The sequence below is a fragment of the Phyllobates terribilis genome, unplaced genomic scaffold (genome assembly GCF_046119375.1).
Source record: "Phyllobates terribilis strain yellow unplaced genomic scaffold, ASM4611937v1 Scaffold_7__3_contigs__length_470593459, whole genome shotgun sequence".
Lineage (NCBI taxonomy): Eukaryota > Metazoa > Chordata > Amphibia > Anura > Dendrobatidae > Phyllobates > Phyllobates terribilis.
Window position 1 is genome coordinate 435,882,039 of NW_027362767.1, and position 22,760 is coordinate 435,904,798.

General features: G+C 49.2%; 1 protein-coding gene across 1 annotated transcript; it reads left to right on the forward strand.

The window, feature by feature from the left end:
* The first annotated feature begins 1,568 nt into the window (after window positions 1–1,568).
* SH3BGRL (SH3 domain binding glutamate rich protein like) lies at window positions 1,569–21,438 on the forward strand. Its single transcript, XM_073642138.1, has 4 exons — window positions 1,569–1,910; window positions 14,797–14,982; window positions 17,351–17,431; window positions 18,240–21,438. Exons 1-4 carry the CDS (start codon window positions 1,866–1,868, stop codon window positions 18,261–18,263), a joined length of 336 nt encoding a protein of 111 aa, XP_073498239.1. The 5' UTR covers window positions 1,569–1,865; the 3' UTR covers window positions 18,264–21,438.
* The last annotated feature ends 1,322 nt before the right edge of the window (window positions 21,439–22,760 follow it).

The window sequence follows — 22,760 nt, forward strand, 5'->3', positions numbered from 1 at the left end:
AGTCCTCTGGTGGTCCCTCGGAATCCAATCCTCTGGTGGGCCCTCAGAATCCAATCCTCTGGTGGGCCCTCGGAATCCAATCCTCTGGTGGGCCCTCGGAATCCAATCCTCTGGTGGGCCCTCGGAATCCAATCCTCTGGTGGGCCCTCAGAATCCAATCCTCTGGTGGTCCCTCGGAATCCAATCCGCTGGTGGGCCCTCAGAATCCAGTCCTCTGGTGGTCCCTCAGAATCCAATCCTCTGGTGGTCTCTCAGAATCCAATCCTCTGGTGGTCCCTCAGAATCCAATCCTCTGGTGGTCCCTCGGAATCCAATCCTCTGGTGGTCTCTCAGAATCCAATCCTCTGGTGGTCCCTCAGAATCCAGTCCTCTGGTGGTCCCTCGGAATCCAATCCTCTGGTGGTCTCTCAGAATCCAATCCTCTGGTGGTCCCTCAGAATCCAATCCTCTGGTGGTCCCTCGGAATCCAATCCTCTGGTGGTCTCTCAGAATCCAATCCTCTGGTGGTCCCTCAGAATCCAGTCCTCTGGTGGTCCCTCAGAATCCAATCCTCTGGTGGGCCCTCGGAATCCAATCCTCTGGTGGGCCCTCGGAATCCAATCCTCTGGTGGGCCCTCGGAATCCAATCCTCTGGTGGGCCCTCGGAATCCAATCCTCTGGTGGGCCCTCGGAATCCAATCCTCTGGTGGGCCCTCAGAATCCAATCCTCTGGTGGTCCCTCGGAATCCAATCCGCTGGTGGGCCCTCAGAATCCAGTCCTCTGGTGGTCCCTCAGAATCCAATCCTCTGGTGGTCTCTCAGAATCCAATCCTCTGGTGGTCCCTCGGAATCCAATCCTCTGGTGGGCCCTCGGAATCCAATCCTCTGGTGGTCCCTCGGAATCCAATCCTCTGGTGGGCCCTCAGAATCCAGTCCTCTGGTGGTCCCTCAGAATCCAATCCTCTGGTGGTCTCTCAGAATCCAATCCTCTGGTGGTCTCTCAGAATCCAATCCTCTGGTGGGCCCAATGTTCTTCAGTCTGACACTGCTGATCACAGCCGCCATCCGAAACTCCTTGTCTTTCCTGAACCCTCTCAGTCCTCATCATCCAAATACCGGAAAGAAAAGAACAGAGAATAAAGGAGGACATGGCCTCATGTACTCACAGCTGAGGATTTGTTACAATTGCATCCAGTTTAGACAGTTGTTTGTAATTCAGCACTGATACATTGTAACGAATCCTGCAGAACAGGAGAGAGACTGGTGCTGCGACGTGTTTAGTTCACAGAGAATTGTGTGCACTAGATGAAATAGTGACAAACCCTCAGCTGTGGGAGGTAGGACAGGAGGGACCGCCTGCAGCGGTTTCCATGTGATCAGCAATGGTCCTAATACACTGACAGCAAGAAGATGTGGAGGAGGGAGAGAAGGACAGAAAAGCTCCTCAGAAAGTCCTGTCTGCGGCTGATGTCACCTGCGGATTTATTCCATCAACGGAAAAAAAAAACACAATACAGAACAAATGACGCGTGTGACATCCGTATTGTGATACACACAAAGGGGGAGAGTCCTGGGAGGAGCGTGCACAGAGGAAGTGTGCCCCGAAGGGGTTAACTCCACCAGCGCAGATCTCCCGGACACTCAGGAGTTAACGACGACTAAAGAAAACCTTCCTGGAAATTTCCCAGAGTGAAGCAGAGTGTGCAGAGAAAAGAGAGGAATAAAGCTGATTGAAGAAAAAACTGCAGAACCTCCCAGTGTGCGGAGCAACAGCAGAGCAGAGCACAGAGCAGAGCAGAGCACAGAGCAGAGCAGAGCACAGAGCAGAGCACAGAGCAGAGCACAGAGCAGAGCATCACCCTGCAAGCAGCTGCAGAGCATCCAGGATGGTCATCAAGGTTTACATCGCCAGCTCATCCGGATCTGTGTCGGTAAGAAGTTGAGGGTCTGGAGGAGACTCCCCTCTGCACATTATTGGGGGCTGCTTTGTGGATATGTACAGTCTGATATAATGGGGGGGCTGGGGAGGACAGACCATTGGTGCAACCTGTGCATTCACTTGGGGGCCCCAGATGTAAGGGGGCCACATCCCCTCCAAGTCACATAAGGGGCAGCATTGATAAACTACTGGACTGCAGAGGGTCCGAAAACTGCACCGCTCTGCAGATATGTACAGTCTGGAATAAGGGATGGGGGACCCCCTCCCTGTAGATATGTACAGTCTGGTATAAGGGGGGACCCCGCTCTGTAGATATGTACAGTCTGGTATAAGGGATGGGGGACCCCCTCCCTGTAGATATGTACAGTCTGGTATAAGGGGGGACCCCGCTCTGTAGATATGTACAGTCTGGTATAAGGGATGGGGGACTCCCTCCCTGTAGATATGTACAGTCTGGTATAAGGGGGGACCCCGCTCTGTAGATATGTACAGTCTGGTATAAGGGATGGGGGACTCCCTCCCTGTAGATATGTACAGTCTGGTATAAGGGATGGGGGACCCCCTCCCTGTAGATATGTACAGTCTGGTATAAGGGATGGGGGACCCCCTCCCTGTAGATATGTACAGTCTGGTATAAGGGATGGAGGACCCCCTCCCTGTAGATATGTACAGTCTGGTATAAGGGGGGGGGGACCCCTCTCTGCAGATATCTACAGTCTGGTATAAGGGGGGACCCCGCTCTGTAGATATGTACAATCTGGTATAAGGGGGGATTCTGCTCTGTAGATATGTACAATCTGGTATAAGGGGAGACCCCGCTCTGTAGATATGTACAGTCTGGTATAAGGGGGGGACCCCCTCTCTGTAGATATGTACAGTCTGGTATAAGGGGGGACCCCTCTCTGTAGATATGTACAGTCTGGTATAAGGGGGGGACCCCCTCTCTGTAGATATGTACAGTCTGGTATAAGGGGGGACCCCGCTCTGAAGAAATGTACAGTCTGGTATAAGGGATGGGGGACCCCGCTCTGTAGATATGTACAGTCTGGTATAAGGGATGGGGGACCCCGCTCTGTAGATATGTACAGTCTGGTATAAGGGGGGGACCCCCTCTCTGTAGATATGTACAGTCTGGTATAAGGGGGGGACCCCCTCTCTGTAGATATGTACAGTCTGGTATAAGGGGGGGACCCCCTCTCTGTAGATATGTACAGTCTGGTATAAGGGATGGGGGACCCCGCTCTGCAGATATGTACAGTCTGGTATAAGGGGGGACCTCTGCCTGTGACTCCGGGCGGGGGAGGGGATTTTTGCTTCTGTGGGTTGGTTGCAGAATGTCAGCCAGGCTTTGTGTAGAATAGAGAAGAGATTTACATCAGGCTTCCAGCTGCGGATGGTGGGAGTTATTAACTCTTGCCGGATAGCGGAGGGTTTTCTAGCAGTGCGTCGCCCTCTGCAACCAGAAATACTAAAGTTTCATCCCTTTTACATTTTGTAGTTTTGGAGAAGTTTTGCAGCTTTCTGACGCTTGCTCTTCTTCTTCTCGCTTCCAGTGACCGGTGACATTCAAGGGTTGAGAATCCATCCTCTCCTGGCCTTCCTCACTGCGCTGAGGGTTTGTCACAGTGTATCAGTCTCGTAGACACAACAATTGCACAGTTCTCTCCTGTCCTGGTAGTTTGTTGAACTTTTTCCTGCACTGGTACATTGTAACAGACTGGGGGCTGTTTATATTACAGAGGATCTAGACTGGATACAGAACCTGACAATCCCTCAGCTGTGCGAGGTTTTAGGTCCGGACGGTTGTCAGGCTCTGGATACAAGTATGGATGTTCCTATTCACCGACAACAAGCAGAGATCTTGACATGGCGGGAATATGAACGACCAGGCATATTTACAGGCGATAGGACTTGCTGACAATGGACCTCAGGAGCCTGAGCCCTCCTCATCTCCCGCTAGTAAGAAACCTGGGGGGCCACAGACTCGTCCTGTGCGTGGCCCCTGTACTGTCTGCGCGGCCCCTGTACTGTCTGCGCGGCCCCTGTACTGTCTGCGCGGCCCCTGTACTGTCTGCGCGGCCCCTGTACTGTCTGCGCGGCCCCTGTACTGTCTGCGCGGCCCCTGTACTGTCTGCGCGGCCCCTGTACTGTCCGCAGGGTCGGGATTGTGTCAGCTCTGACCCGCTTTAGTGATCGGTCCGGGAAGTGATAAAACCTCCTGTTCTGTGTAGATGAGTTTTATTGCGGAGCAGTAAAGCGCCGCTGATCCCCATAAAGTGCGGGAGGCGGCAGCTGCGCCCGCCTCGCCCTGTAAATCATCCATGACTCCGGCGACGTGACTGCCATTGTCATCTCACCCCAGTGCGTAGATTATATCGTGCCACGCTACTGGCAGCCGGGCGAGCGGCGCCCTCATTTATCAGTATTACCCACCGGTGATGCCACTCAATGGATCCAGGTATCTGCTTCTGGGAAAGCCAGGTCATTGGTCTGTGCCAGACATGATGGCGGCCATATCGGTGGTCACCCAGCTTTCCCAGAATCAGAATTTATTGAGTCAGACCCTGTAACATCTGCCAAGAATCACAGACCCCTGACAGTCACTGGGTATCAGTTTTCACATCTGTCGAGAAGCTGTATCCGGACCAGACGGAGCTCTGGACCTGGGAGCTCACAATCTACACAGAGGAAGGGGCCTCGCCAGAGAGGGGCGCCGGGGGCAGCGCTGGTGGTGGGGGCACACGGGGAACGGGGTCTGAGGGACGCAAAACCCAATGTGGGCGAGGAGGTGGAGGGCAGCGGAGCCCAGGGGCCTGAGAGGGGGAAACTCCTGTTATACCGCAGACGGTAGACCACGGGTGTCCTTAAAGGGGCCACTCACCCTCCAACCCTGATATTATAACATTGCACGGGCTGCAGTCAGTCACAAATGATGTAAATGTCTCTACAAATATGGGACTAAATGGAGACGCCAGCGAGGTTTTCACACTTCCTGTCAGTCATCACGTTGCTGAACACTGCAGTCTTCCAAAATGGCTGATAACAGGGAACAGTAGACTGTAATAGATTGTAGTCACCTGTCCTTCAGTCACCTGCCCCAGTAATGGCTGATAACAGGGAGTAATAGATTGTGTTCAACTTTCCTACATTTGAAAGATTTAGGTGCTAAGAAACCTGTCTTGCTCTCACAGCTGAGGGTTTCTTACAATGTATCAGTGAAGGGAAGTTTTGAATTTCCAGCACACAGGACAGAGCTGTAGTGCAGCTTTTCTGAGCTTTCAGTGTACATTGTAACAAATCCTCAGCTGTGAGATATATTATGTTTTATCAGCTTCTGGATGTAAACAAGTATGTTTCCATTCACTGACAGCAAACAGAAATCTGATCCCAGTGGGTTTTCTTTGCAGCACCTGCAGAGACCGGACCCTGCTCTGTGTGCTGCAGAGGGGCTCTCATCTCATTGTCCTCCTCCTATTCACCTGTATTTACCGAGCAAACAGAAAAGCGGAGCCTGCGCCGAGCAAAAGACCCGAACATCTGCCGATCCAGTCGCACGCACCCGGCATTGTCTACTCTGGTGACTGCTGGAGATCTCCCCTCATCCCCCCCCCAGACCCAGGACGCCCCCTTAGCTTGGCCTAGAGGGGAGCACAGAGCTGGTCCTGCACCCTCATGGGGCCCCAGCGGAGGGTCAGGATACATTGACATTGTTCAATAAAATAGGCATAATCCCTGAGAAGGACAACTCCCATCATGTGCATTTTATAAGGAGGTGTGTGATGTTTGCTCTGCTGATGATGAAGATTGTAAATACACTGCTCAAAAAAATAATGGGAACACTTAAACAACAGAATATAACTCCAAGTAAATCAAACTTCTGTGAAATCAAACTGTCCACTTAGGAAGCAACACTGATTGACAATCAATTTCACATGCTGTTGTGCAAATGGAATAGACAATAGATGGAAATTATTGGCAATTATCAAGACACCCTCAATAAAGGAGTGGTTCTGCAGGTGGGGACCACAGACCACATCTCAGTACCAATGCTTTCTGGCTGATGTTTTGGTCACTTTTGAATGTTGGTTGTGCTTTCACACTCGTGGTAGCATGAGACGGACTCTACAACCCACAGAAGTTGCTCAGGTAGTGCAGCTCATCCAGGATGGCACATCAATGCGAGCTGTGGCAAGAAGGTTTGCTGTGTCTGTCAGCGTAGTGTCCAGAGGCTGGAGGCGCTACCAGGAGACAGGCCAGTACACCAGGAGACGTGGAGGGGGCTGTAGGAGGGCAACAACCCAGCAGCAGGACCGCTAACGTCCGCATTTGTGCAAGGAGGAACAGGAGGAGCACTGCCAGAGCCCTGCAAAATGACCTCCAGCAGGCCACAAATGTGCATGTGTCTGCACAAACGGTTAGAAACAGATTCCATGAGGGTGGTATGAGGGCCCGACGTCCACAGATGGGGGTTGTGCTCACAGCCCAACACCGTGCAAGACGCTTGGCATTTGCCACAGAACACCAGGATTGGCAAAGTCTCCACTGGCGCCCTGTGCTCTTCACAGATGAAAGCAGGTTCACACTGAGCACATGTGACAGACGTGACAGAGTCTGCTGCCTGCAACATCCTTCAGCATGACCGGTTTGGCAGTGGGTCAGTAATGGTGTGGGGTGGCATTTGTTCGGAGGGCCGCACAGCCCTCCATGTGCTCGCCAGAGGTAGCCTGACTGCCATTAGGTACCGAGATGAGATCCTCAGACCCCTTGTGAGACCATATGCTGGTGCGGTTGGCCCTGGGTTCCTCCTAATGCAGGACAATGCCAGACCTCATGTGGCTGGAGTGTGTCAGCAGTTCCTGCAAGATGAAGGCATTGAAGCTATGGACTGGCCGCCCGTTCCCCAGACCTGAATCCGATTGAGCACATCTGGGACATCATGTCTCGCTCCATCCACCAACGTCACATTGCAGCACAGACTGTCCAGGAGTTGGCGGATGCTTTAGTCCAGGTCTGGGAGGAGATCCCACAGGAGACCATCCGCAACCTCATCAGGAGCATGCCCGGGCGTTGTAGGGAGGTCATACAGGCACGTGGAGGCCACACACAATACTGAGCCTCATCAGGAGCATGCCCAGGTGTTGTAGGGAGGTCATACAGGCACGTGGAGGCCACACACAATACTCAGCCTCATCAGGAGCATGCCCAGGCGTTGTAGGGAGGTCATACAGGCACGTGGAGGCCACACACAATACCGAGCCTCATCAGGAGCATGCCCAGGCGTTGTAGGGAGGTCATACAGGCACGTGGAGGCCACACACAATGCTCAGCCTCATCAGGAGCATGCCCAGGCATTGTAGGGAGGTTATACAGGCATGTGGAGGCCACACACAATACTCAGCCTCATCAGGAGCATGCCCAGGCGTTGTAGGGAGGTCATACAGGCACGTGGAGGCCACACACAATACTGAGCCTCATCAGGAGCATGCCCAGGTGTTGTAGGGAGGTCATACAGGCACGTGGAGGCCACACACAATACTCAGCCTCATCAGGAGCATGCCCAGGCGTTGTAGGGAGGTCATACAGGTACGTGGAGGCCACACACAATACCGAGCCTCATCAGGAGCATGCCCAGGCATTGTAGGGAGGTCATACAGGCACGTGGAGGCCACACACAATGCTCAGCCTCATCAGGAGCATGCCCAGGCATTGTAGGGAGGTCATACAGGCACGTGGAGGCCACACACAATACTCAGCCTCATCAGGAGCATGCCCAGGCGTTGTAGGGAGGTCATACAGGCACGTGGAGGCCACACACAATACTCAGCCTCATCAGGAGCATGCCCAGGCGTTGTAGGGAGGTCATACAGGCACGTGGAGGCCACACACAATACTCAGCCTCATCAGGAGCATGCCCAGGCGTTGTAGGGAGGTCATACAGGCACGTGGAGGCCACACACAATACTGAGCCTCATCAGGAGCATGCCCAGGCGTTGTAGGGAGGTCATACAGGCACGTGGAGGCCACACACAATACTCAGCCTCATCAGGAGCATGCCCAGGCGTTGTAGGGAGGTCATACAGGCACGTGGAGGCCACACACAATACTCAGCCTCATCAGGAGCATGCCCAGGTGTTGTAGGGAGGTCATACAGGCACGTGGAGGCCACACACAATACTCAGCCTCATCAGGAGCATGCCCAGGTGTTGTAGGGAGGTCATACAGGCACGTGGAGGCCACACACAATACTCAGCCTCATCAGGAGCATGCCCAGGCGTTGTAGGGAGGTCATACAGGTACGTGGAGGCTACACACAATACTCAGCCTCATCAGGAGCATGCCCAGGCGTTGTAGGGAGGTCATACAGGTACGTGGAGGCCACACACAATACTCAGCCTCATCAGGAGCATGCCCAGGAGTTGTAGAGAGGTCATACAGGCACGTGGAGGCCACACACAATACTCAGCCTCATCAGGAGCATGCCCAGGCGTTGTAGGGAGGTCATACAGGCACGTGGAGGTCACACACAATACTCAGCCTCATCAGGAGCATGCCCAGGCGTTGTAGGGAGGTCATACAGGCACGTGGAGGCCACACACAATACCGAGCCTCATCAGGAGCATGCCCAGGCGTTGTAGGGAGTTCATACAGGCACGTGGAGGCCACACACAATACTCAGCCTCATCAGGAGCATGCCCAGGCGTTGTAGGGAGGTCATACAGGCACGTGGAGGCCACACACAATGCTCAGCCTCATCAGGAGCATGCCCAGGCATTGTAGGGAGGTTATACAGGCATGTGGAGGCCACACACAATACTCAGCCTCATCAGGAGCATGCCCAGGAGTTGTAGAGAGGTCATACAGGCACGTGGAGGTCACACACAATACTGAGCCTCATCAGGAGCATGCCCAGGCGTTGTAGGGAGGTCATACAGGCACGTGGAGGTCACACACAATACTGAGCCTCATCAGGAGCATGCCCAGGCGTTGTAGGGAGGTCATACAGGCACGTGGAGGCCACACACAATACCGAGCCTCATCAGGAGCATGCCCAGGCGTTGTAGGGAGTTCATACAGGCACGTGGAGGCCACACACAATACTCAGCCTCATCAGGAGCATGCCCAGGCGTTGTAGGGAGGTCATACAGGCACGTGGAGGCCACACACAATGCTCAGCCTCATCAGGAGCATGCCCAGGCATTGTAGGGAGGTCATACAGGCACGTGGAGGCCACACACAATACTGAGCCTCATCAGGAGCATGCCCAGGTGTTGTAGGGAGGTCATACAGGCATGTGGAGGCCACACACAATACCGAGCCTCATCAGGAGCATGCCCAGGCATTGTAGGGAGGTCATACAGGCATGTGGAGGCCACACACAATACTGAGCCTCATCAGGAGCATGCCCAGGCGTTGTAGGGAGGTCATACAGGCACGTGGAGGCCACACACAATACTCAGCCTCATCAGGAGCATGCCCAGGCGTTGTAGGGAGGTCATACAGGTACGTGGAGGCCACACACAATACCGAGCCTCATCAGGAGCATGCCCAGGCATTGTAGGGAGGTCATACAGGCACGTGGAGGCCACACACAATGCTCAGCCTCATCAGGAGCATGCCCAGGCATTGTAGGGAGGTCATACAGGCACGTGGAGGCCACACACAATACTCAGCCTCATCAGGAGCATGCCCAGGCGTTGTAGGGAGGTCATACAGGCACGTGGAGGCCACACACAATACTCAGCCTCATCAGGAGCATGCCCAGGCGTTGTAGGGAGGTCATACAGGCACGTGGAGGCCACACACAATACTCAGCCTCATCAGGAGCATGCCCAGGCGTTGTAGGGAGGTCATACAGGCACGTGGAGGCCACACACAATACTCAGCCTCATCAGGAGCATGCCCAGGCGTTGTAGGGAGGTCATACAGGCACGTGGAGGCCACACACAATACTCAGCCTCATCAGGAGCATGCCCAGGCGTTGTAGGGAGGTCATACAGGCACGTGGAGGCCACACACAATACTCAGCCTCATCAGGAGCATGCCCAGGCGTTGTAGGGAGGTCATACAGGCACGTGGAGGCCACACACAATACTCAGCCTCATCAGGAGCATGCCCAGGCGTTGTAGGGAGGTCATACAGGCACGTGGAGGCCACACACAATACTCAGCCTCATCAGGAGCATGCCCAGGCGTTGTAGGGAGGTCATACAGGCACGTGGAGGCCACACACAATACTCAGCCTCATCAGGAGCATGCCCAGGCGTTGTAGGGAGGTCATACAGGCACGTGGAGGCCACACACAATACTGAGCCTCATCAGGAGCATGCCCAGGCGTTGTAGGGAGGTCATACAGGCACGTGGAGGCCACACACAATACTCAGCCTCATTTTGACTTGTTTTAAGGACATTAGATCACAGTTGGATCAGCCTGTAGTGTGTTTTTCCACTTTAATTTTGGGGGTGACTCCAAATCCAGGCCTCCATTGGTTAATAAATGTGATTTCCATTGGTGATTTTTGTGTGATTTTGTTGTCAGCACATTCAGCTTTGTACAGAACAAAGTATTCAATGAGAAGATTTTATTCATTCAGATCTAGGATGTGTTATTTCACTGTTCCCTTTATTTTTTTTGAGCAGTGTATATCTCTGACACAGTATAAGGCCATGTTCACACGTTCAGTATTTTGTCAGTATTTGTAAGCAAAAACCAGGAGTAGGTGAAAAATACAGAAGTGGTGACGTGTTTCTATTGAACTTTTCCTCTGATTGTTTCACTCCTGGTTTTAGCTACAAATACTGATGTAAAACACTGAATGTGTGACCGTGGCCTATGACTTGGAGTTGACGACCACACCGCAAAGTTGTCAGAATGTCTGTAGAATCGCATGTCCCAGGGACCAAAGCACAAGAGCTGATGAAGTTCTGAAACTTTGTAACACACTCGATTGTTCTGATTTCTTACAATTTCCAACATCTGTTTTCTGGGAGTAAAAGGAAACTTTCTTGACATCCAGAGGCAGAGAATATGTACAGATGTAATACTTCTCACAGCTGAGGGTTTGTTACAATTGTATCCAGTTTGAGGAATCCTCTGAGAGGTAAATACCCAGAACTCCAGACTGAAGCTTTACTTAAAATGATACATTGTAAGATACTATTATTGTAGAAAGAACTTTGTGCTTGTTGTTTAGGTTGGATACATTTGTTACAAACCCTCAGCTCTGAGAAGTATTAGGTCAGAACTGGTTTTCAGACTCTGGAAATAAACATTCAGTGATGGAAATCAAAGAACTTGAAAATGGTTGGACATGGAAACATAAAGTCTGTTTTAAAAGTTGGGCAACTTCTCAATCTGCTTTGAGGAAGCTTGGTCGCCTGAGGCCGGAGGTGCTGGTTACTGGGAGGATGTGTCAGAGAGGAGGACGAGCTGCTGTGCGTAAGACGCTCTTAAAGGGAAACTCCAGTAAAAATAAGACAAATCTGCCTCTCATCAGGGTCCTCTCATCAGGGTCCTCTCATCAGGGTCCTCGCATCAGGGTCCTCGCATCAGGGTCCTCGCATCAGGGTCCTCGCATCAGGGTCCTCCCCTCCTATCTACACTTAGTTTTCTTTATTTACAATGTACTTTTCAGTAACAAATATTCTATTTACTAATAAAAGGCGACAATGTAAATAAAATGTGTCCACTAATCACCATCTGGCAGTAGCCATGGACTTCACTACCTGGGTAGCAGCTTTCTCCTTTTTGCTCTTCTCTGAGTTGAGTGTTCATGTGTCTGGGGAAGTCGGGAGAGATCTATCAAATGTATATAGCCGGCTTAAAGGGATTGTCCATTTTTTTTTTTTTTTTTATTATTCTTTTTTTATACTTAAATGCTAGCATTTGGGGCTATTGGGTTTCATTACAAATTTTGCACCGTTTGGCTATTGCAGGAGCTTAGAAAAAGACAGATAAGAGTTACAAACTCCCGGACAGAGCGAACTGACGGATTCTCATCAATATTACGGACCCGGGAAACCTTGTCTTTTATCTGTGACCGAGGAACTGACTGTACATAGGACGTGACAATACACATATTGGGCCCAATTCATCAAAACTTTTACGCAAAATTCATGACTGAGTGGCAGCATTTGCTACAACACAAATCTTACTCCATCAGGGACTGGAGTAGGATTTGTGGCGAGGTGCACACGACTCGTCCGGTGCTCCTGATTCATGATGAGGCGTACGCAGCACATCTCATCGCACTGGCGGACATAGACAGAAAAGGGCCCCTGTGCAAGAACAGTATATGGGTCCTTTGCAGCCCATGAGCTCATCATAATGCACAAATCTACCTGCTTTGGAGGTAGAAATGGGCCCCTTAACCTCTTGGGCTCCCCAGGTTGCACCAATGATATGTCCGCCCGTATCATTGTCAACATCACCTCTCTTGATGAATCAGGTCCACTGTGTTCTGCCCCTTTAAGTGCAGTAGTCTGAGCCCTGATTTTGGTCGGTCTGTGCCTTCACAAGAACAGAACTTTCCTTCTTGGTGGCTGCAGCTTCCTTCTTCCGCAGCACAAGTCTCTGGAGATAAATTCCTGCAGCTTCAGACTGAGGAGCAGAACATATATGGAAGGAAGGAGACTGAGGAATATGAAAAGACGGTGCCCAGGAGCGGGGGGCAAGACGGGGAGGTGGAGGAAATACCAGGGAGGTAGTGGTGAGGGACAAGGGAATAATCATTCTTTACATTCTACATATGAAAATCTGTCCTGACCTGAAACTTCTAACAGTTGAGGTTTTGTTACAGTGTGGCAGGATAGACAGTCTAGATTGGAGGCAAACTGAAAAAAACCCCAAAATATTACATTTTTGTCTGAGTGAAACAAAATAAGGGGTCAAAGAGTAAGGATGTCCACGTAGGAGGGGGGACGGGGCACTGCCGTACTGCTTCAGGAGGAGCCACAGGTTGTCAGCCTCCACCAGTCTTCCATCAGGTTGTTACTATATTCAGCCATGTCTTAGTTCTATCTGCTCCTGGGAGACAAATATTATGGCTGCAATTGCTGTTGTCACCCAGCTTTCCCAGGTTCCTGAATCACAGGCGCCCTCCCTTATGGCGGCATTCTCACAGGGCGGAGGAGCTCCCATCCTTATTAATGTAGTAGGATCAGCCTGGTCATGTGACCATCGTGAAGAAATGACGTCACCTCTTGTGATCTGTGATGTCATCTGAGGTTTATAGAACGAGGTGTTGGCAGCGGGGTCCGAACTCCGGTCAATTTCTTACATATTTTTGGAAATTACTATTTCAGTAATAATTAATAACTGTATATTAATTAATTATTATTACTGCTGTTATTCCCTGTTATCTGCTATTTTACCACTATGGTTTGTAACGTTCACAAATGTTGCAGCTAAACTTACACCTGGGACAAAGACTCATATTGCCGACCTTACCCTGCAGAGAGGCTTCCGGACCCCACCCTGGCGCTGTGTACCCTGGACACCTGCCGCACCAGCCGCCCAGATACACCCCTGATATAGTCTGTACGCAGCCCACGTGACGCCGTATACACGCATGTGTGCAGCGTCTGCGCAACGTTAGTGGCGGCTACACACATTGCGACAGCGGAGTCACCAACCTGCGGATTCACGAGGCGTCTGACACTGCAGGGAAAGCTCATCTCTTATTAATAATGCAAATTAACGAGCGCCGGCGCGCAGATCTCCATAGAGACAAAGGAACGATTGCGGCACTGTGGACACAGCGCAGTACAACTTCCCTGTATAGAGGTGTATTATCTGTATATATCGCTATTATACTGCATATATACACTGCATCGTATCTGTATTATTCTGTATGCTGTATATATACTCTGCACAGTACCGCTCCTCCTGTCCTGTATATATACACTGCACATTACCACTCCTCCTGTCCTGTATATATACACTGCACAGTACCACTCCTCCTGTCCTGTATGTATATACACTGCACAGTACCACTCCTCCTGTCCTGTATGTATATACACTGCACAGCACCGCTCCTCCTGTCCTGTATATATACTCTGCACAGTACCGCTCCTCCTGTCCTGTATATATACACTGCACATTACCACTCCTCCTGTCCTGTATATATACACTGCACAGTACCGCTCCTCCTGTCCTGTATATATACACTGCACATTACCACTCCTCCTGTCCTGTATATATACACTGCACAGTACCACTCCTCCTGTCCTGTATGTATATACACTGCACAGTACCACTCCTCCTGTCCTGTATATATACACTGCACAGTACCACTCCTCCTGTCCTGTATATATACACTGCACAGTACCGCTTCTCCTGTCCTGTATATATACACTGCACAGTACCGCTCCTCCTGTCCTGTATATATACACTGCACAGTACCGCTTCTCCTGTATACTGGGGATGCACCATCCTCCTCCTCCCTCCGTTCTGTTGTCTCCTTATTAGGAGGTTTGTGCCTCAGTCACTATGAGGAAGGAGGAGGAGGGGAAACCTGTCTTTATAAGGGAAATGTGTCGGGTACAAGGACTCGCCCATCTCAGGAAGGTTTTTTTCAGCATAACCAGCAAAATATGTGATGATGTGTAGCTCCGGGGCCAGGCCGTTCCTGTGCCCCCCAAGCCCTGAAAAGTACCATATAATGTATTCTGGACATTCTTGGGGGGCCCTGGCTTATTAATATGTGGAATGGGGGCCCGGGGCAAGCCCTGCACGGTGGAGGGGCCCGGCGCTCATCCTGCACGGCGGTCGCCCAGTAGTAGTAGTATTTCTGTATTCCGGACCCCATCATGCCTTCTTTCCACGTCGCCCCTATTCTTTGCGCCTCTTTCCTCCTCTTCATCACTGGTTCTTGCTCTCAGATTAAGAAGCAGCAGCAGACGGTGCTCGGCCTCCTCGATGCCATGAAGATTGAGTACGAGGAGAAGGACATCGCAGCCAACGAGGAAAACCGGAAATGGATGAGGGCAAATGTCCCGGAGGACAGCAAACCCGAGAGTGGCATCCCCCTGCCCCCCCAGATCTTCAATGAGGACCGGTACCTGGGGGTAAGACCCCCACATACATGTATACATTTAAATAACAGAAAAATGCCTTAAATATCAAGAAAGTGGACAGGGCCCTGTAAAGTTAAACAGACAACTATCCACATGCAAGCTGAAGAATCCAATCCTGAAAAGAGGAATATAGCACAGCAGAACGTTGGAAACAATTATCAATGCTTTATTGCACATAAAACACACAGAGATAAATAAAGTGCAGAGATGGAGGTAGTGTCAGATGGTATAATGCTTCCAGGTAGGATAGGCATAGGAATATATTCAGAATAATTCTGAGAAAAGACACAATTGAACAATGCCCAAAGTGGCCTAACTGTAAGTGTTATAATGCCAAAAAAAAATCAAAAGAGAGGGCTAAAATCACAAAATGTGCCATAAATCCACCAGAGTATAAATATAGAAAAGTACCCTCCCCAAAAGCTGCATGAAAGAGGAGTGGAAAGAGAGCACGTCAAAAAATAATAATCACAGCATGTAGCTCGTTCAAATCCATTCATCCAGTGATGTATAGCAAAAGGGAAAGTAACCTACCAAGAAAGCGCAGCATGTCACACGGGGAGCATAGAAGTGGTGAGAGTGGTTGCCCGACGCACGTTTCGCAGCATCTCAAGCCGCTTTCTCAAGGGCGGAGAGTATATCCTGGTTGTGATCCAAAGTCTCTCTCTCTATATATATATATATATATATATATATATATATATATATATATATATATATATATATATATATATATATATATATATATATATATATATATATATATATATATATATATATATATATCCTCACTGTCTCCTGAGGATCCGGTCACATGGTCGGCGTGACGCGTACCCGGAAGTGGCCAGCTAGAGCCGGGGACGCGCCACACGGACCACATGATGGTGGAACAGATGATGGCACATGCGCACGGTGGCAGGAACACGCCGTTCACACGCTCCAGCTGTCAGGCCGCTATCTGCGCATGCGCGGGAATGAAGGATATATTTAGAGACTTTGGGTCACAACCAGTATACACTGGCTGCCCTTGAGAATGCCGCAAAACGTGCGTCGGGCAACCACTCTCCCCATCATGTAGCTTTTGGGGAGGGTACTTTTCTATATTTATACTCTGGCACTACCTCCATGTCTGCACTTTATTTATCTCTGTGTTTTATGTGCTATAAAGCATTGATAATTGTTTGCAACATTCTGCTGTGCCATACTCCTCTTTTCACAATACATGTAGTGAATCCCCCGTCCCTGGAGCCTGTACCTTCCAAGCACAGAACACCCTCAGATCTACATCAACAGCACAGGCCGATGTAATACAGCTGAGGGTTTGTTACAATGTATCAGTTTAGACTGGATACATTGTAACGAACCCTCAGTTGCAAGAAGTGTTAAATCAGGAGACAATTGTTTCCATTCACAGACAGCAAGCAGAAATCTTGACAATGATAAGGAATTAAAGACCAGATACTGTGTGCCGGACTATCGGATCCAGATTCCCAGTAATCCAGAATATAAAAGGTTTCTGTGCTGGGTCTGATGGTTTTTGGGTTCCTGCTGGGATCTCCGGATTAACCCCCGGCTGCCCTGCTCCTATCATCAGGTTATTATTCCACCTGCGACCAGAGCACCGCACCCAGAAGACCGCGCCAGATACAATGTGGCTGCTGCCAGGACGGCGCCAACACCCAGAGTCCACACAATGAGCTGCTGTGTGACCATTGTGCCCGCAGTGACGGGAGATCGCTGCCCCCCGACTTCCAATAGTCCGGCACGCTCTGTACGTCACTTAGGTCTTTTAACTTTAACTGAATCTTCATCTTTATATCATGAAAAGTTTTGTAACTTTCTAAGAGTTTGTGTTTAAATACCTGAATATTTTCAAAACCTAAAGAATGAAAACACCAACAGATCTAATACTTTTCACAGCTGAGGGTTTGTAACAGTTGTATCCAGTTGACAGCATCTTCTGTGAGGCCGACTGACCTCCAAAGTCACCTGATACATTATAACAAAGTATCAGAAGAGAAGAGAGATTTGTTCTGCTGGTGAATCAGCTTTAAACAAACAATCAGCTGTGAAGTTTTTGGATACAAAAAGGAAACACTTGTGCTGCTGATGCAGTTCTTCCCCTTCCATCATCTGCAGCCCTGGGCTCATGGTCTACACTGATACATTGACTCAAACCCTCAGCTGTAAATGTATTTGGTCTGTACAGACTGTGTTAACTGACAGCAAGCAGAGATCTTAGAAATCATGAGAAAGTAGAACATAAAATCAATTAGAAAAGTTGCTGAACTTTTTGATGCGGATTTGCTGAATTCTGGATCCGTCGGCGCTGTTCACTGGTCTCCTTTCTCTCCCGCAGGATTACGAAGATTTTTTCGATGCCAGAGAGAATAATAAACTGTACACGTTCCTGGGCCTGACGCCCCCACCAGGGTCAAAGGTAACGACAATGATCATATGAACCAACCCATAGGGCGGGGGGAGGGGCAGGTGATTGCGCTGCTGATCTCAGCCGCTGATCCACGGTCAAGGCCAAGTATTTCTGCCTTCTCTTCCTTGTAGGAATATTAACCCCATAACATCCAGTGCCGCCTCAGTCACCCCTATGAGTCAGAAATCACCCCCCCCCCCAAAAAAAAAAAAAGTTAAATAGTTGTCGGGGTCACAGAAGATCAGATCTCACAACTTTCCATCCTTTACATAGTAATTTTCCTCCTGCTGAAGTCCTAGATGCCTCTTTCATTACCCCATAAAGAGTGATGCCAACAAAAGTGCCCCCCAAACACAGTATGATACCCCCATGGTGAATTCCTCCACATGTACAGTATAATGACCCTACTGTACCCCACCTCAACTCCCAAGGCAAAGTATGCGCTGACCCCAACACAGTATGATCCCCCAACTGTGACCCCCACACAGCCCTCCATACAGTATAATGGCCCCACACAGCCCTGCAAACAGTATGATGGACCCCACACTGTATAATCTGCCCCATAATCCTCCATATAGTATTCTGCACCCCAATAGCACTGGCACCAGGCCCCTTCGACTCACGGGCCCCATAGTCGTCGCGTGGCCTGCCATCATTGGTGGTACGCCATTGGGTGGGGGGATAATTAAGTATGAGGCCCTCACATCCCCAGCGGTCAGGTGTGAGACCCCCGCACGCACAGCAGCCAGCGCCCGGGTCGTACACGCTGGGTGCCCCCCGACATCTTGATCTTACGTCTGTTTTTCTCCGTCTGCAGGAAGCCGAGGCTTTGGCCGAGTAGAAAGCCTGAATCTGCCTTTTCTTTGCACCAGACCAGAACTTTCTGAGCTTTTCTGGGGGTCTCAGATGCTTTGTTCCTAACCTCCTACCTCCCCTCTATGCAGCAATGATTTGCTGACCTCCCCACCCCCCACCCGTGTCGTAACACCGCCACCGCCAGTGCCAACAACAGCCCTCAGATGCCAACGACTGATGAAAACCAGGAAGAAGGATGGAATAAACGTGTGGACGTTCGTCTTACGACTCCCTCAGCGCCATCAGGTGGTCGGGTCGATGGTGCTGCAGGCGCCATAACGGTCCGATATCTGGTACAAGCCCCTCTCCTCTATGGAGCCGCCCCCTAATGACCCTTCATGACAGGTGCCTTTAATTCACCAGAAGACGCATAGAATGAGCTCCAATGTCTTATCACATGGTTTAATTAAAGAGACAGTACCTCACAATGAGATCAGTGACGCCTCCACTGGGGAGATGGGACCGGCGCAGGGACCCTGTGAGTTCTTTGGGGTCTCCTATTACAACATTTTTCTTTATAAGCACACGCCTCTCCCCTGGGAAGAAAACAAAAAGTTTGTGTGCTCCCTATTTTCTCCAGGCTGCACTGTCTACTTTGACTTATTTGTGGGTGACTGTTCCTTTAAATCTGCAGACCATCAGGTCACATGCAACGAGCTGCGACAATCCGCCATTTCTTCTTACCATAAAGCTGCCATTGCCCCAAATCCTCCCAGTTTTTCCCAGCAGACACATTCCGGACGTCCAGCGCCCATAGTTTACATCAATGTGGCGGGCAGAATGTGACACTTTCCCTGATGCAAAGAGCTTGCACTCTACCGGGTACAGGGGGCGGGTGGGGGAGGGGAGCAGCCAATGCTGCATTTCTGATGGCCTTTATACTGGGGCTGCACGGCGACGTTGGCCGCGACACCGCTGCAAAGATCGTTCTATGTGGAAGTGAAGCCGCAAGTAAGTTGCAAAACATCCAAGCGCTTCCATCTTGATGAGCCGTCTGGTGGTCCCGGAGCACGGTGACCCAGTCATGTTCATGAGGATAAAGCGCCGCAGCTGCACAGATCAATGACTGCACGACCTGTGTCATGGCAGAGTCGCCAGGTAGCCTCAGACTTATTTTTTTTTACAAGCTGTAGATTAATCCTAAAAGGAAAACAAACATTTCATAAAATGGCTAGGAGTATTAAAAATGATGTAAAATAACAGCGCCACCTGGTGGTAGTATGGGATATTATGTATAACAGCGCCATCTGGTGGTAGTATGGGATATTATGTATAACAACAGCGCCATCTGGTGATAGTATGGGATATTATGTATAACAACAGCGCCATCTGGTGATAGTATGGGATATTATGTATAACAACAGCGCCATCTGGTGATAGTACGGGATATTATGTATAACAACAGCGCCATCTGGTGATAGTATGGGATATTATGTATAACAACAGCGCCATCTGGTGATAGTACGGGATATTATGTATAACAACAGCGCCATCTGGTGGTAGTATGGGATATTATGTATAACAACAGCGCCATCTGGTGATAGTACGGGATATTATGTATAACAACAGCGCCATCTGGTGATAGTACGGGATATTATGTATAACAACAGCGCCATCTGGTGATAGTATGGAAAATTACCCTGTGTAATAACAGCGCCATCTGGTGACAGTACGGGATATTATGTATAACAACAGCGCCATCAGGTTATAGTATGGAAATTTACCCTGTGTAATAACAGCGCCATCTGGTGATAGTACGGGATATTATGTATAACAACAGCGCCATCTGGTGATAGTATGGAAAATTATCCTGTGTAATAACAGCGCCATCTGGTGGTTGTGTGGGATCTTATCCTGTGTAGTAATGGTGCTGTCTGATTATTATGTGGAATATTATATGTAATAACGCCGCCATCTGGTGGCAGTGTAGGATATTATATGTAATAACAGTGCTATGTGGTGGCTGTGTGGGATATTCGATGTAATGACAGCGCCCTCTGGTGGTTCTGTGGGATCTGATACTGTGTAGTAATGGTGCCATCTGGTGGTAACATGGGGAATTATATAGATAATGAATCCATTTTGTTCTAATATGGGAAATAAGCATTATATACAACAGCGCTATATCTGGTGACAGGACAGAAAATCATCTTGTACAATAACAGCACCATCTGGTGGTAGTATGGAGAACCATAATAATGCACAATAGCGACATCTTATGGTCATGTGAAGAATCTTCATTCTGTATGATTTCGCCATCTAGTGGTTGTATGAGGAATCATTATCTATAATAGGGCTATCAGTTGGTAGTATTCAGAATCATTATTTTTTATAAAGGTGTTATCTGGTGGTAATATAGGGCCCACAATTATATATAATAACAGCGCCATCTAGTGAATGTATGCGGAAACATCATTATGTATAGTAACACCATGGTAATATGAGAAAACATTATGTATAACAGTGCCATCTGGTGGTAGTGCAAAGAAATCATATTATATACATATATCGCCATCTAGTGGTACTATGAAGGAAGGATCATTTTTATAAAATAGCGCCATCTAGTGACATTATGGGAAATCATTCTGTGTAACAACATCGCCATCTGGTGGTGACACAGGGAGTCATCATTCTGTATACTGCACCATCTAGTGGTAACACGCAGTACTGCCAGTTGCAATCAGTTTACATTGTAAAGCCTTAGTTGCCCTCATGCTTTGTCCCTGATTACCAGTAGACTTGTCACATAGTGGATGATCCTCATCTTCGCGGCTCGGGGCAGCACTGCAGGACGCCTTGGTACGGTTAGGCTTGAAGGCGGACGCCGATTAACTGCTGCACCTCTTACTTACGCAGCGTCGGTTCATTTGGCGCAGAATAATCTCATCAATGTATAATAATCCGTAATGACCTCTGTGATTCTGCAGCCTGCGGCTCTCCTGCTACCCTGTACTACAACCCCCAGCATGCCCTGACATCAGCCGCAGGCTACAGAATGATTGACATTCCTGATCCGCAGGCGTCCTGCGGCCGCCGCCATCTTCACTCTTCTCTGCGATCGCCGTTGCCTTTTTTGTTTTATTACAATAAAAAAGTCTTAAAATGTTTTTGATTTTGCAAAATCTTCAGTAAAAAATAAACTAAAAAAACTTTCTTCTGCATCTCGAGTCTTTTGTAACTTTTCCTGTAAGATGATGAAATAACTGACAGGAAAGAAAAGATTTCACAAGACGAGAGACGAGCTAAGTCCCCCCCCAGGGACCGAAAACGGTGGAACTAAAAGTCCCAGCATGAGCAAATATCCGACCAAAATACAACCGGCGAGGGCCAAACTAAAGCGCAGCGCTGCATTTCTCACATCATTGCTCCAGTCACCTCCAGAGCTGCGGTCACTATTCTGCTCTTACATCTTGTCTTATTGTCCAGTCACCTCCAGAGCTGTGGTCACTATTCTGCTCTTACAACTTGTCTTATCCTACAGTCACCTCCAGAGCTGCAGTCACTATTCTGCTCTTACAACTTGTCTTATCCTACAGTCACCTCCAGAGCTGCAGTCACTATTCTGCTCTTACACCTTGTCTTATCCTCCAGTCACCTCCAGAGCTGCAGTTTAACATCCGATGATCACAGCACAGTCATGGTGATGTTGTGGGAGTTGTGGAGGTCGGCCGGACGTTCGGTTCACTTTTTCCATGAGAACCGATAAAGGAAGGTTGTGTGAAATCCATTCCACATTCTATTTTTGTACGAAGGATGAAGAGATGAATCATCACCATCCTCCAAACAGAAGACAGTGACTGCACCAGCAGAATAGTGAGTGCAGCTCTGGAGTATAATACAGGATGTAACTCAGGATCAGTAATGTAATGTATGTACACAGTGACTGCACCAGCAGAATAGTGAGTGCAGCTCTGGAGTATAATACAGGAGGTAACTCAGGAAGGATCAGTAATGTAATGTATGTACACAGTGACTGCACCAGCAGAATAGTGAGTGCAGCTCTGGAGTATAATACAGGAGGTAACTCAGGAAGGATCAGTAATGTAATGTATGTACACAGTGACTGCACCAGCAGAATAGTGAGTGCAGCTCTGGAGTATAATACAGGATGTAACTCAGGATCAGTAATGTAATGTATGTACACAGTGACTCCACCAGCAGAATAGTGAGTGCAGCTCTGGAGTATAATACAGGAGGTAACTCAGGAAGGATCAGTAATGTAATGTATGTACACAGTGACTGCACCAGCAGAATAGTGAGTGCAGCTCTGGAGTATAATACAGGATGTAACTCAGGATCAGTAATGTAATGTATGTACACAGTGACTCCACCAGCAGAATAGTGAGTGCAGCTCTGGAGTATAATACAGGAGGTAACTCAGGAAGGATCAGTAATGTAATGTATGTACACAGTGACTGCACCAGCAGAATAGTGAGTGCAGCTCTGGAGTATAATACAGGATGTAACTCAGGATCAGTAATGT